The sequence below is a fragment of the Camponotus floridanus genome, unplaced genomic scaffold (assembly GCF_003227725.1).
Source record: "Camponotus floridanus strain SB8 unplaced genomic scaffold, Cflo_v7.5 scaffold5, whole genome shotgun sequence".
Classification (NCBI taxonomy): Eukaryota; Metazoa; Arthropoda; class Insecta; order Hymenoptera; family Formicidae; genus Camponotus; species Camponotus floridanus.
This window is the reverse complement of record NW_020229658.1, coordinates 691924-707294: the sequence shown is the minus strand read 5'-3', so window position 1 is coordinate 707294 and position 15371 is coordinate 691924. Positions and strand designations below refer to the sequence as shown.

At 41.5% G+C, this 15371-nt stretch overlaps 1 protein-coding gene across 4 annotated transcripts in view; it reads left to right on the top strand.

The window, feature by feature from the left end:
- The window catches only part of LOC105254015 (poly(rC)-binding protein 3), a 95371-nt gene that overhangs the window by 66067 nt on the left and 13933 nt on the right, over nucleotides 1-15371 (top strand). Inside the window, exons 1-5 of one of the 4 annotated variants that reach the window (XM_011262445.3) lie at nucleotides 467-683; nucleotides 5501-5747; nucleotides 11684-11740; nucleotides 12053-12451; nucleotides 12975-13379. In XM_011262445.3, the coding sequence (XP_011260747.1) occupies nucleotides 5667-5747; nucleotides 11684-11740; nucleotides 12053-12451; nucleotides 12975-13379 (942 nt within the window). In that variant the 5' untranslated portion in view covers nucleotides 467-683; nucleotides 5501-5666. Of the gene's footprint in view, nucleotides 1-466; nucleotides 684-5500; nucleotides 5748-11683; nucleotides 11741-12052; nucleotides 12452-12974; nucleotides 13380-15371 lie in introns of those variants that run through there. The other 3 variants (XM_011262446.3, XM_011262447.3, XM_025412338.1) reach the window with 3 other exon arrangements.

Below are 15371 nucleotides of genomic sequence, written 5' to 3'. Positions count from 1 at the left end.
TTGCTAGCTTAAAATGAGAGAACTATAATAGTCTTATACTGTAGAAAATAAATCTCTTTTCTACTTTTATTTTATTTTTAAATTCTATTTTTTATTTTCTTCACGTATATCTTTTCAATATTTCTATATCGATTAAATTTCAAATCAATTTATTTGAATAATTTAAAAAAATTTCAAAATTAGGAAAAACCAAGAGGGGGAGTCATACAAGTCTTTTTTCTTTACTTTTATTTTTAGATGTTATTTTTTAATTTTCCGATCTAAATTTCCAATCAGTCCGCTTGAAAAGTACTTGAAACAATTGACAGATTAAAGATAGAAAAAGAGAGGGAGGAGTTGGAACGCGGACGCGCGCTACGAACGATTCGTACTTGCCGCCACCGGCGCGAGCCTGCGCGGGAGCGTAGGTGGCGCCACTTACGGGCGACGTAGTCGGTGAGCGACGCACGCAGCGCCGCGCATCGTCGGAAACGGAGCTGGCGGTCTCACGGCCGTGGCAGAGAGAACGAGGACCGCGTTCCGCCGAGGTGGTGCAGTTTCGCAAAGTGTCGCGTAGTGTAGTGTTTTACTTCCTTCTCTTCTCGCCACCACCCCTCTCCCTCTACCCCCGCGTGTCGAGTGCAGTGTGTATCGATGAGGCCGCCTGTACCTCCCCCCTGATGAACCGAGCAGTGTGCATTTAGGTAAATCGTTTTATCCACACACATACACATACGCGCACATATATACACGCGGAATAATTTCTCGTCTACGCGACCGCACCCCGTCGCGACGATCGAAGAGCAACGCGACGAAGACGAGCGATGGCGTTCCTCGAGTTCCATCGCGCGCCATCATTAACGCTCGTGCCGCGGATGCACCGGCGACACAAGCGTGTTCCCGACGCCCGTCGTCGGCCGCGCGAACGCGCTTCCTTCCGCCGATCCGCGGACTCGCAAAAAAAAAATGTCAAAAATGGAAGAGGCGAATATCGCGGCCACGTTGGTCGCGTTGCCGAGAGACTTCCGAAGAGAGAAAAAAACGTGCTCCACCATTTTTCTCTCTTTCATCCTCGCATGGCGTCGTCGAATTCAAGCGACGCCTTCACCGGCTCCACGCGCTCGAACATTCTCTCTTTCTCTCTGTCTCTTTACATCGATTCGTCCTTACAGTATCGACGCGAAGTAGCTCCGTCTCGTGCTCCCGTACGTGTCGATACGGCTCTCGTGGTCTTAGGGCGCCTCTGACTAAACGGAACGAGTCGATACGAGGCGGCCAGCGGGCGCTGCCAGATCGAACGATCGCCGGAGAGAAGGAGAGAGAGAGAGATACTCGCAACCGATCGGACTTCAATCGCCGGCCGCCGTTTACTACAATCTTCCAATTCCATCTGTATCGTTCGGAAATGCGGCTACCTAGCTTTAACCAACAATAATTTCAGCTAACCTTCACGTAACCGGTATCCTGGGTTCATACATTTTTTTTTTTTTTTTTTAGCGATTCCTTAGAAAAATTACTAGTCTACGATCATCTATCTCGATATCGCGTTTCCGGTTTCCCTTTGTGTCGTATCAAATTCATTTCGAGACGCGTGGTCCCTTTCTTCGAGAGAGCGGGTGTCGTAAACGGCCTCCGATAAGGCGTTATCGAGAAGAGAGAGAGAGAGGGAAGAAAAGGTGGACGCATCGGCTTGAACTTTCTACCGCGACTGTACCGGCGCTTCTGGTCGCGCGCGCGACCAGCGACGATTCGCATGCATCTGCTGCGTGTGCCTCTTTCCGCGCGCGCGCTCGATACGCGCCGCATGTTAGGCTCCTCGGCATCGGCGAACAATGCCGTTTTCTCACCCGTTATTACCCGCGCGCTCGGAAGAGATGGCGAGGGACGTTGGTCTCTCGCGCGCGTTTCTCGCCTCTGAAACATCTCCCAATCCCGCCTCGCCAGCGGGACCATGCGATGGATGCCTCGAGATATATCGGGGATGTCTGGATATTGTTGTCGATACTCTTATCGTTGGCTGAGGATTCTTATCGCGCCCGCAGATTCGGAACAATTCTGGCTCGCGTTGCCCAAAAGTCGGCCACGTGATCTTCCGTCCTCTCGCTCGAGCGACACGCGTTTATATTTAAATTACGTAAATTACGATGACGCACGTGTTCCGAGAACACAAGGTGCTTCGCGTTTCGAGCGTGTGACGCGTACGTCTTGAAGAAAATTAAAAGCGATGGGAACGTTGCGAGTATTTCCTTTATTTACATTGTTTACCTCGCAGGAATGTTTCATTTTCTTGAGGAGGAAAGACTTTTTCTATTATAATCTTTTATTACATATTTTTAGAATCATGATATATCGCGTTATTCGCTCGAAGATTATATTTGCGCTTTTGGAGAAAATTAATTACGCTTGATTCGTCTAGTCAATCATTTGATAGTCAGCTGATAATCGGATCAAAGATTTTATCTATACTTATTCAATTGTTCCTGTCATCGAGTCATGAATAAAGGGAAGGTATTCAATTTACTTTTATGAAAAGTTTTAATGGCTTCCTCGAAAATTTCACGACTCAAGTCGACAATAAGTCGGAATTATTTTCATGGACATAATTTCATCTCGACCTCTCTTGACAGCTTTCGTCATTACTTTAATCGGCCTCGTATAACTTAAATCGAGAATCGCATTACTCAATTTTATTCCGCCGGACGCTACTTTTATTTCGACGAAATGGCGCTATTTTATTAGTTCATATTGAGAAAGGAAAAATGGAACGAGAGGAACGTTGATATCGCGGAATCGATTGACCGAATTTCTCCGTTTAGCCGATATTGAATATAATTCAGATTTAAATCGCTTATTCCTCTCCCTCGGAATCGTAATCGTTCTAAGTCGAGGAAAGTTTGGCGTCCATCGATTAATCTCCCCATCGTCGCTTTCGTACATTAATATTGACAACTTTGAAGACGGAGACGAAAGTCGCGAGTCTCTCTTCAAATTCATCGGGTCCTCTCTTCCGAGAATCAATTGTGCGTGCGTTGACCTGGGGCGTTTTATCGCGGAGAAGTTGGAAATAAATAATGGACAAGTGCTCGCCGTTAAACGTCCACTTATGTTAAACGTAACGCAAAGATTGCACTAAATTCCACAGTCCAATTGCATCGCGAATCGCAGCAGAGCGAAACGACGGGAGTCCGTGTGGCCGATCGGAGATAGCGGGGCTATAATATACTCCGTTTCTCTCCTAAATGCTCTCGCATGACGGCCGCATGACGTTTCCCACACCGCGCCCGCTCGCGACACACTTAATGCGATATAGCTTAACATCTATCATCGAGGCATTTTCCCTCTGATATCAAACAATAATAAATATCGTTAATTAAACGGTAATAAATATCGGTTAATTTTTAAAAAATTTTTAACAAACATCGTTAATTAAATAGTAATAAATATCGTTTAATTTCAAAAAAATTTTTAACAAATATCGTTAATTAAAAAGTAATAAATATTGCTTAATTTAAAAAAAATTCAAATTTAAAATTGCAAATTACAAGAATAAGAAAATCGAGATGAAGAGCTTTCTCTCTAGTTTAATTGAAAAAAAAGTCAAATTTAAAATTGTAAATTACAAGAATAAGAATATCGAAGAAGAAGAGCTTTCTCTTAGATAAATTGGAGGATAGCTGCAGAGGAGAGGAGAATCAAGTGGGGTAAAATGCTGGAAACCTAGTCTCGTACTTGCGGATGCAAAACTAACGTGCGCGACAAAAGTCGCTGAAAAAGTCGCGCTTCGCTCGCGAAGCGAGCGTGCAAACTTTTGCGCAAAGCTGTCCGTGAAACGCGATAAACGTACTCGAGACTAGAAAACACGTCATGTCTCTCCGCGTGCGACGCGTTAGAGGTCTTTGCTTTATACCGTACATTATACACACAGACTAGAGACCCGTCGTGTTCTCTGTGCAAACATTTGAGTCATGTGGAATCGATGCCTCGCCAAGTTCAAGATCCATAGAATTTACCCGTCTATAGCGTACCTTACTATCCCGGGATGTCTCCCGTAAATCTTGTAAAAATTCCGAACAACGTGTCCTTTAAATCCGGAATGCAAAGGCTCGACATTTTCGAGAGCGTACTTTTTCCTCGCGTCGCAAACGCGTTTAATCTCTTTTGCCGGGGACGTGTAACGGAAAATTTTGACGCTAATAATTTTTTCCCTCTCTCTCTCTTTTTCTCTTTCTCTCCGCGCGTGCGTGAGAGAAATAAAATGTGCACGACCAGAAACGCGTTCTGTGCAGTTCGTAACGGATTCGAGAGAGGAAACCTGTCTCATGCCGCGCTCGTAGGGGCCCCCCATTGAAGAGAAGGGGGACGCGGAGAGGAAGGGAGAGGCGCGGTTAGGCCTCCTTCCCTTCGAGAGGGAGCGGAATATCTCGGGTGAACCTCTCTTCGGCCAGGTTTCCAGCAGCCTATCGATCGGCAGCGGCTGTAATTAACGTTATAACCGACTGAAAAATAATACCGCGAGAGATAATATGCCTTGTGATCGTCTACGTGATCTCTCTACAATTTTCTTTCCCTTATTCCCTGCTTTAAATCCGTTACAGCGATATCTAGGCACATGTGGGAGGAATCGAAATTATCACCTTCTTTTTTTCACACGCGCAAATATATTCTCTTTGACTCGTAAACACATTATATAGCCGAGTTTGTGGAATAAAGATTGCGCGGCATATTTTTGTTTGGGAAATTGTTCACGATTTACGAGGACTAACGAAAAAGCGTGGCATTTTCGCAAAAAATCGCGCACCCTTCCTTTCTTCATGTCGGGTGGCGAGCTTTATTTTCGCTGTCCGACTCGTCGAGCGAAAATGCATCGCGCCAAGAGATGAGATCGACCGTGAAACGAGAAATTGTGCGCTCGATCCCTTGATTTATCTCGAAATAAATAAGATTCTTATTATTTCTCCATTTTTTCCGAGCCGAATAATTTGTTCGTCGGTGTGTAATTTTCGCGATATCGGCGAAACGAGCTCGATCTTTGGTCGCCGAATGCAATTTATCGAGCGTGACGCTCTCGCGCTGGATGACACGTGGATCAATTTTTTAGATTCATAGATCCATGCACTAGATTCTCGAGTAATTTTCGAGCAGACTACCTCGGGTTAATACGGCGATGTATCGCATTCCCGGAATCGCCGCGCCTCGACTGCTTGGCCGCGTGCTATTGTCATGCTAATTTTGCTCCGAGCAATTTATTTCAAAATTCAACGCTCTGATAAATAGATTCCGCGACGATGATATACAAGTCGTATAATGCTCGAGTTTACGGATATCTTATTGGATTTATTTCTTTTTTGTTATCCTTTTAAAATACGGACGCATCAATCAAGGTTCCTCGACGAGACATTATTCATGGCTTCTTCCTTTCCTGGTTGAAAAATTGCGGGAGCGCGTTCTGGAAAAAATGAGGACAGAAATGAAAAGATAAGCATATACGGATCTCATAATCTGGACGTTTCTCTGATTTCAGTACAAGGACCGAGAATACCTGGGAACGCTTGAGAAGCACGTCCCCCGAGACTCCCCCGATCAAAATCACTCGCCTAACCTTCCCCCCGTCCTCCTCGCCCTCCTCCTTTCCCTCCGCAAGTACCGAGAAGATATCTCATCGAAACCGCAGGACCCGTAACCACGCGATGGACGGTATGGACAACAAGCCGGTGCTGAACGATGATCCATCGGTCACCCTGACCATCCGCCTGATTATGCAGGGCAAAGTGAGTTGCGCCTCGAATTACAGTCTATATCGGATACCGCTTTAATCGAGTTTAAATTGACATTTCCATCGGTCATCGAGTATCTTAGTTTCATTTACATACATTCGATTCATACGAGTTTTTCGATTATGTTTTCTATAAGAAATTATATATTGAAATTTAGAATTTTTTTTAAACTACAATTTTTGCGGTCGAATGATTTAAATATTAAATTGATTTTTATATTCATATATGTACCGGCCATTGCCATTTGAGACGATTACTTGCGTGACACGCTGTGAAATTGGAGAAGTAGAAGTAATAAGATAATGCATTATCGAGGGCGGAAATAGATGGATACGTGTGTGTGTGTTCGAAATCTCGTCATATCAAACAGCCTCTCACAGAGCATCAACTGATATCGGTTTTCCGAGGGGAGGCGCGTGTTTGTTTAAAATATAAATCCATATACGTTTATGTGTCCCGAATACGATTTCTCCCGAACCGCATATTATTTTAGAAATGTCAAACACGCATCAAACATTTTTTACAGAAAATTGTAGAATTGTGTCGATACAAAAAATTTGATACGTATCGATTCGTTTCGAAAACTACGGCTTCAATGGTAATTAAAACGAGATATGTATGTACGCAGATATATCCGCTGTCGCTTTAAACCATGTGATGACCTGTCGATCCGTCGCAGTCTTCTGACAGAGAGATACAATTGCCCAGCAGGCGTGGCAACAAATCTCAGAGACGACCATTGGCGTTTCTCTCTTCCCTCGTGATTTACGGCGTTCTCTTTTTGACAATTACATTGAATTATTTACGAGAGGCCGATCGCTTTCGACACATTATTTCAGTTCTGCCACGCAATGTAACTCCTTCATTGAAATAGGAAAGCTGGACTTTACGACTTACTCGTTCATATTCGTACAAAAATATTACAAGAACTTTCTTTTCCTCGAAACTATTATTTTACGAACAATTTCAGCTTTCACTTGACAAACGGAAATAAGATTCTGAAAGAAATATATTTTCATAAACATGGACAACGCTGTTTTGCGTTATATCAAAGTCGTCACTTTGTACAAGTAAATTCGCGACTAACCGCGTTTAAGGATTAAATAACCGCGCCTGAGATGTAATGTCAGTGTCAAGGCGACTTAAAGTCACTCGTTGTTACGAATTGCGCGATCCCTTTCCGCTAAATGTGGAGTGAAACGTCTCGTCGGTTTGTCGAGTAAAAACATTATTCGAAATTCTCATCGGAAGCGTGCATCGTCCATTGCGCACGAGGCAATGTGATTCGAAGAGTGTTTGATGCACTGCCAAGAATTTGCTGCTTCTCGCGTAAACCCTACGCGATTCTTCGCCTCTACACAATATCATATAACTAGTGCATTTTTTACCGCAAAAAAAATTTGGCAGCGAGCTATGCATTTGGCTCTAGATCTCGGAATTAATTTCTATGTTTATGAAAATTTGGTAAAAGATTGACATTTATCGCAATTATTAATATTTCATAATAAATATTTAAACTGTCAATATATTTAGTGTCTCATCAAATTAGTGTTGCATCGAAGTGGATTATTGGTTTGATTATATCGAATTTGCGACATATAGACTTGGATTATCCTGCATTTTTAAACAATTTTTTAAAAGCATTTTTGCTTTGATAATGTCGTATATATGAATTTTCCATTGAAAATGATCGGGAAGTATTAACTATTTATGAAAAAGTCGTTATTGAAATTACATGACTCTCGGATTATATTGAAAAATTCATATCGGTCTCTTTTTTTATTTAATTTCACTCATCTTATTTTTTTATAACTTTATATGTATGTATATTTTTTTAGTAATTTTTTTAATATTCTTTTTGATTATTATAAGAATATTTAAAGAAAGATAAAATGGGAGACTTCTACGGAATTCCAATTGGAGGATTTACGGATTAAAAGAGAGGATAACTATTGAAAAATCATCTCGGAGAATGGAACGTAAAGGGCCATCGTACGATTGCACAAACCTTTTAATTCTACAATGATAGAAAGAGCATCCGTGGTTATTGGCAAAAGTAATTTGCGATATGCGTTTTAGCTCTCTCTGTCTGGCAAGGAAGAAAGGCGTATTGTGGCATATTATCTTTGTCCGAGATATTACATCTTGAATCAAATTTGATTGTGACAATTAGCGATTTGTCGTCCAATTATGAGCTCTTAATCTTCAATCTTCAAGACTGACAATAATTCCCCTTTTATCTCAAAAATTTCGCGATTGTAGTCAGATTAATATACGTTGATTAATTCTACGAATATATAAACGTGGAAAAATAATAAATATTAGCTTCTCTTTTCTCGCGAGCTTATTCTTCGGAAAAAATTCATCCTGCGATTCAAGAGTGAAAGTTCGTAACGTAATCCGGTGCGATGTATATCGATGGTTACGTCATTTATGCGAGATTATCGCAACGCGGAATTTCTCAGCGGAAAAATAGCTCCGGAGCTGGCCTTTTGCGCGGGACAAGTGTCAAAGTTTATTTAGCCCGTGTCTCGGTACTCGTTCTACCCTCGTTCTCGGAACACGTCACTTACCACCGTTTCTGCTTGTAATTAATTATCGTGCACGAGGTGCAATATCGCTCGTCGTAGCACGAGTAATTAATGTCCGCCGTCTCGGTAATTAATCGCGTTAGCTAGACGTCCGATGTCCCTTTCGACGTACGGGATCTTTTCGTCCCGGCGACTACACTCTTGCCAAGTTGTACAATTCGCTATTAATGCTTTTTCTAGGATACAGCGATTCCTTTTAACAGCTCTAGTTCGATTCTCATCATTTTACATTTATACCATTAATTCTCACATACGGGATATGTGCGATAAAAAATAAATGGTTTAGGATTTTTTTAGAAAATTGATGAATTTTACGAGAGATAAAACCGCGTAAGAAATTGAATCGCGAGAGAAATGCAGATTACAGAGTTCGTGCTAAAGTGTGACACAGAAATTATTGCATATTTCTGCACATTTGAACGATACTCGGCCACGTAGAGACTAAGATTCGACCCCCTTCACTCGATCGATTCGCACGAGACGCTCTTTTCGAGGGCTTCGCGACGCATTGTTAATCACCTCGGTCGCATCTGATTCTGTTATTGAGTCTAAATGAATCTTTTTCCCCCGTTATTCGTGAAAATATCTCCCTGACAAATCTCATTACACACACGCAATCGTGTTTTTCTCGACGAGATGCTGCCAACGGTGTCATGATGTATCCCTTCGCCGGCTTTTTTTTTTTTTTTTTTTTTTTTTTCCCCGAGTTGTTTGCATCTAGTTGCAGCGGGATGGAAATCAACGATGGACACGAGCGAGTTCTTACTAATTACGTACATTTATCACGAACGTTGGATCATAAATGGAAAGTAATCCAATTGGAAGATTACACGGATGAAATTTTTCCATAGAATATTGCTTATGATTAACATGTTAAACTAAATTTAAAAACCGCACATGATTCTTTGATGCTTATATGTGTATTATGTTATTGCAAATTTTTTCATCTCCGATCTTCTAATGAAGCGATTGTAAAGTGAAGACGGCACGTCATCGAGTCATCGATTCACACGCAATGATTCTGGACATGATTTCGCGATGACGTTTATTAGCGGTTCTTTACTCGTCTCATCAATGTTGCCTATTGCAACACGCGTTTTGGAAGCTTCGCAAATCGGTAAACGGATAGTCGAGTAGCCTCCTTCGCGCGAAATAAATACGTCTGGCCGCATTTTTGGCCGGGATGGTATTATGTCTGCTACCTAGACTGTAGTCTTCTGGGACACGGGCCAGGGCCCAAAGCCAATCCGCCGATGTATCGCGGATTATCGCGATTTCATTATCCCTCCGATATGGAACGGTATTTGTTCCGTAAACTTCATCTCGCGATACAAAGAATATACGCGTGTTTATGTGAATTGATAAATAAATTAATCGCCAATTTTTATAGGCAAATGGTTAGATCTTAATAAGAGTCCTTGCAGTTATCATCGAGTTGGCACGAAAGATTACAATGGCATTTTAATTCGGAAATAATCATATTTTCTCGCACCGATCTCTTAATGGCACAACTTTTATGAATATCATTCTGATTGCATTACAATTTTCATCGAGATTTATGCGAGATTCGTAGGTTCGTTCAGTCATTGTTTCGTTTTGAACAATGTCATGGTCGTGTCTCTCCGATCTCGCGATACCGGTATACGACGTAAATATTTGGCTCGAGTCCAGACTCGAGCTTATCTACCAGTAGTCGGACTTTCCCGATATTGTCTTTTCACTTTCAGCCACGTAGTATCAAACTCTTGTTCAGCTTCCCCGGTTGTCGCGAGAGATGACGATTAATATCTTCGAGTCGAGCGATGGAGAGGACGCGTTTCTTCACCCATTCCCGGTATTTTCTCTTTCAGTTTTCAGACAAATCCCTGGACTCCAGCGGGATGTGCTGGATCACAGCCAGGACCATCGGCCAACCGGTTCCATGCTCGCGAATCCTCGAAAGTCCCTCTTCTAGACGATTGTCCCCAAAAGTTTCTTCGATCTTACACTCTCTCTATTTTTTCAAAGCAGATTAGTCTTCGTGAAAAATGTGATAACGAAATTGTTACCGATAACTTTAATCATTCGTCACTTGTTGCTTATTTATCCGTTTCTCGTTGATGCGCTTCTTGAATCGAAACGTCATTTAACGCGTTGAATGCAATGAATACAATGAATTTTTTAATTCTCTGTCACTACACTATTCGCTATTTTCCTCCTTTTACGACAATGCGGTATTTACAGAAGTAGGACGCAATATCGGAAAACTCTCTTTTAATCTTATCTCATAAAAGTAGGCTGTGCGCACTCAAAGTATTGACCGATGGAACGAGGCTATACATAGCTCATTTTTCTCTCTCTCCCTTTCTCTCGGTAGCAGCATCCGCGCGGAGAAGCCACCACGGCGTTCTGTGCACGTTGGGATGATAATGTAACAATCTGATCTCCCGGATTTGCAATCTCGCCGATTCGTCGGTGACCCTCGTGGCTGGCGCATCGCCAAAAACGCCAAACCTTCTCCTCGCTCATCGTCTCGCTGTCTTCTTGTTCCGGCTATATTTGCCTCGGCATGCATCTAATTCGTCGACGGTGACGCTTGTCCGATCGCGGTAACCTCGTGCACGTCAATAGGAATTCGCGACTATCGTCGCTAATTTATTCACGTTCGCTTCCAAAAACAACTATCGTAAGCGTGCAGACCTGATTAAGGTCAGCATTCGCGAAATGTAGTTGCAAGTTTGCTAGCTTCGATCTTGAATTCGATACAATACGCTGAGGCAGCGTAAGATGAGTTTCTTTTCATACGCGACGAGCCTTCGATTCTCCCAATTGACTCGAAAGAACGATAAACCTAACGTGAGATATGTGAAACTTCAATGTCCAAGGTACGTTGGCATTTCGTCCAGGGAGGCAAAAGTCTAAGTTTAGATATAGCGCAAGAATAATAGCTGCTAACCGTCCTCTCGGTGGCTTAACAGTAACATTATCTTGAGATCGGACAGTGTCAGACGCGAAGTCTAAGTGGACATCAGTTACTTGTGTATGCTAATTATAGATCCGTCGTATCAATTTTGCCATTCATCTCGTATATATTTCAGTTATTTTCCTGCGAGCATTGATCGGTTCTACAAACACGCCATCAGATTTGATAGAATTAGAATTCGTTCGTGACGTAAGAAAAATATTTTCTGCGATTATAGATTTATATATAGTCGATCGATGACCGAGGTTTTTTTTATTTCTAATAGATTTACAAACAATTTCTGCTTTATTTGGAATGATTATAATATGTAACAGGATCTACGAAAAAAGCAATGTACGAGAATGACACAAAATTAATATGATATTACTTTATTACAGGAAGTCGGTAGCATTATCGGAAAAAAAGGAGAGATCGTCAAGAGGTTCCGCGAAGAGGCAAGTATCAATTACATTCTTGTTACAAGATATGCATATGTGCTTTTGAGGAAAAATAAGAGTCGCGTGCATAATGCGATGATCAAAACACGACATTCTGCACGAAAGCATGTAAATTATTATTACAGTCTTTCAATTGGATTTGCAGATATCAAGGACAGATAAATTTTGCACGTTTCTCTTAAATTTGTTTTTTTGCTTATCACTAATTTAATCTTAAAATAACAGACATTGATGAACCATACATGTAATGTACGAAATCGAAAATAATTTGTATATATGATAGATAATAATTTTTTTCTCGATTCGCAGTCCGGCGCGAAAATCAACATCTCCGACGGTTCCTGCCCGGAGCGGATAGTGACTGTCACCGGGCCGACGAACTCGATCTTCAAGGCGTTCACGTTGATATGCAAGAAGTTTGAGGAATGGTGCTCCCAATTTCACGACATGCAGGGTGGCGGTGCCGGCGGTGGCGGCGGTGTGTCGAGGCCACCCATCACGCTCAGACTGATAGTCCCCGCTTCGCAATGCGGCTCTTTGATCGGCAAGGGTGGTTCCAAGATCAAGGAGATTCGGGAGGTCACCGGTGCCTCCATCCAAGTCGCTTCCGAGATGCTGCCTAATTCGACGGAACGCGCAGTAACCATATCCGGTACCAGCGAGGCGATCACGCAATGCATATATCATATCTGCTGCGTTATGCTAGAGGTACATATATATAGGCCCGATCACTCTAGTGTCAGTTATAGTTCGTACTTTCAAACTTCGTTGATTCTAGAAAAATTGTTTTTTCAAGCGACTAACAGTCGAATAATCCGCATTTATAGAATCATTCAGAGTGTCATTAATTCGATTATCCAGAATGTATTGTAAAACTTTTTACATGATTTTTTTACCAATGATTAATAATATTATCAAGTTTCAATATATTTAATATACTATTGTTAATTCAACCGGATGTGCATGAGCTTCAATAATTTCCAAATCGAACTATAATGCACTAGATTAATCTATTAAAATCCAGAATAAATTAGCATGAATATTCAACAAAAATTTAAATTATTTACAAGCTTCTCCGAAGCAGCTTTTTCCGAACGTAAATTGATGCGTCATTCTGGACTTTGATAGGATAAAAAGGCCATTCTTTATTAACGACGTCAGACGCCGTACCATACCTTTAATGGCTCGATCGGTGTATTCGCACTCGTGCGTATGTTTCTTTCTGTTTCAGTCCCCTCCCAAAGGTGCCACGATCCCTTATCGCCCCAAACCCCAAGTCGGTGGGCCAGTGATCCTGGCTGGTGGGCAAGCCTACACCATCCAGGGTAATTACGCGGTGCCCGCCCACTCGGACGTAAGTACAGTATTACCATTGCCCGCGCCCGCTGCCGGGCCCGCTCCACCCTCGCTGAACACCCAAACTTTGGCGACCTCGCCCTTCGCGGCTCACCCCTCGTCCTCGGCCTTTGCCGCTTCTCACGGGCACCCGCTCCTATCCACGGCCCACCTTACGACCCCCCATCATCCTCTCCATCCGAGCCCCTTACACGCCAGCGTGGCAGGCCTCGCCGACCCCCTGCTGAAGAGTGGACACTTGCAGGCAGCCCTCCCGCCCGCACACCTCGTGGCAGACGCCGTAAGTCTTTTGTTTTTCGTGATCCATCCTCGCCCCGTACCTTTTCTCGACCACACGATACCCCTTGGCTACCACCGCCATATCTCCCCGAATAACATATACGATGGATTTCCGTTACCCACTTGTCCAAAAAAATTGATACAACACCCCCTATTCAATGTCTCTTCACTGTACACGATCCTTGATGTATATCCAAATTTTTCACTCCAACGATGGCAAATGGTTCGAAATTGAAACGGTTTAGAGATGAAAAAGGTCAGATATTTCTGGAAAAAGTATCCTTATTTATTAGCAAAGTGACTAAAAATTTGATCGGTTATGTTGAATAATTAATAATATAAACAACTAATTAAAACATTTAGTATTTTATCGTAGCCATACAAATTCATCATTTATTTTCAATATTTATTGTTTTTTTTACACGGTTAAAAGAAATCACTCGTGCGGTGAAACAACGCTTGTTCTCGGCATTAGTAGAATTGCTTTGCGGTTAAGTTAGCAATCTCGAGGTAAGAAATTTTAGATTTTAAATTAACGAATGGTCAACCGTGCAATTACTCGTTTATTGCGACAGCAAATAAACAGCGGTTTAAATTATAGACTAGCAATATTCAAAAAATCTATAGTTGCGATTGCTCTTATCCATGATTTGTTGATTTAATTCGCGCTTAAGTTTTTTTCTCTTCTTTTTCTCTGTAATAAAATATCATTAAAACAATGTATTAGATTGAATAATATGAATAGTATATTGCACTGACTAGGATAGATTTTCTGAGAATTGCACAAGGCCAAGTATTAAACTCAAGATTAATACCCAGCAATGAATTTCCAATTTAGAATTGAAACGATGGAACGTTATTTCAAAAGATTATGTCGGAAGAAGACAATTTTTAAAATATGTACAGTCATTTACGAGCTTAAAGTTCATCGTTTATATATTCACAATCGATATACATAAATAACTGCATAAATTATATCAATATATAATTTTACCTCCATATTTCACATGAATTAAAGAATCAATCGTTCAATGTTTCCACGCAATATACGGTGAATATCATTCTCGATTATGCGCAGAATCACGAGACGATGTCTAATTACATCAAAGTAACTCTTTGGCGAGTCTGACTATTTACGACTATTTACATATAGACTACAATAAACAATAAACATAGAGTACAGAAGCAATAAACAACATAATAATGTGGTTACAATATATATGGTTGACAAAATTTACGATCGACATAACTCTAAATTTAAAATCGTTTCAATTTCAAACCCGAAATGCCGCGTGCAAGCTCATAATAATATTTATATCTCACTATTGTCTAGAATCACACCTGATCTCCTTCTCTTGAAACTCTTTGCTATCCCTTGTGTCCCTTCCCGTTTCCGCGTACATGCATCAACATCTTGGCTTTCTGCTCGATAGTCCTCCGTACGGTTCCGAGTTTCTTATTCAGGAATATTTGTGTCCCATCATCTTGCAAGTTGTCGTCAACTGCGAGTGGGACGATGGAAAATCCTGTTGTACGATTAGCTCGGATCGTATGTACCTTCAAACATTTTCTAATCGCGTGACTTCGACTGCGCGGAAACATCTGATTAAACATCACGGAACGAAGTAAGATACACCTGTCATAATTATACTTAATAGCGAGTCTCTCTACGCGCAATTTTTTTTTTATCAGGAATTGCTTTGCCATCTCGACCATTATTATTAGAAGATTTTTCTCGTCAAGAATATGAAAGTATATTTGCAATCTTTTCTTTAATTAATCATGGAGAGAATGTTTCTCTGCAAATCTCGAATCACCGATGTTTCTTTTGAAAATAATATCTTTCAATTTTACGATGTTAGCGAAGTCGCGCGAGAAGTTTGCCAGCTTTGCTTTTCATGTGATCCGCACGTGACGTTACGTGCATGCTTTTTTCTCTCTTTCTGGGTTACTTTTTTCTTTCTTTCTAAGTTTTAAACGTTCACCGAGACGC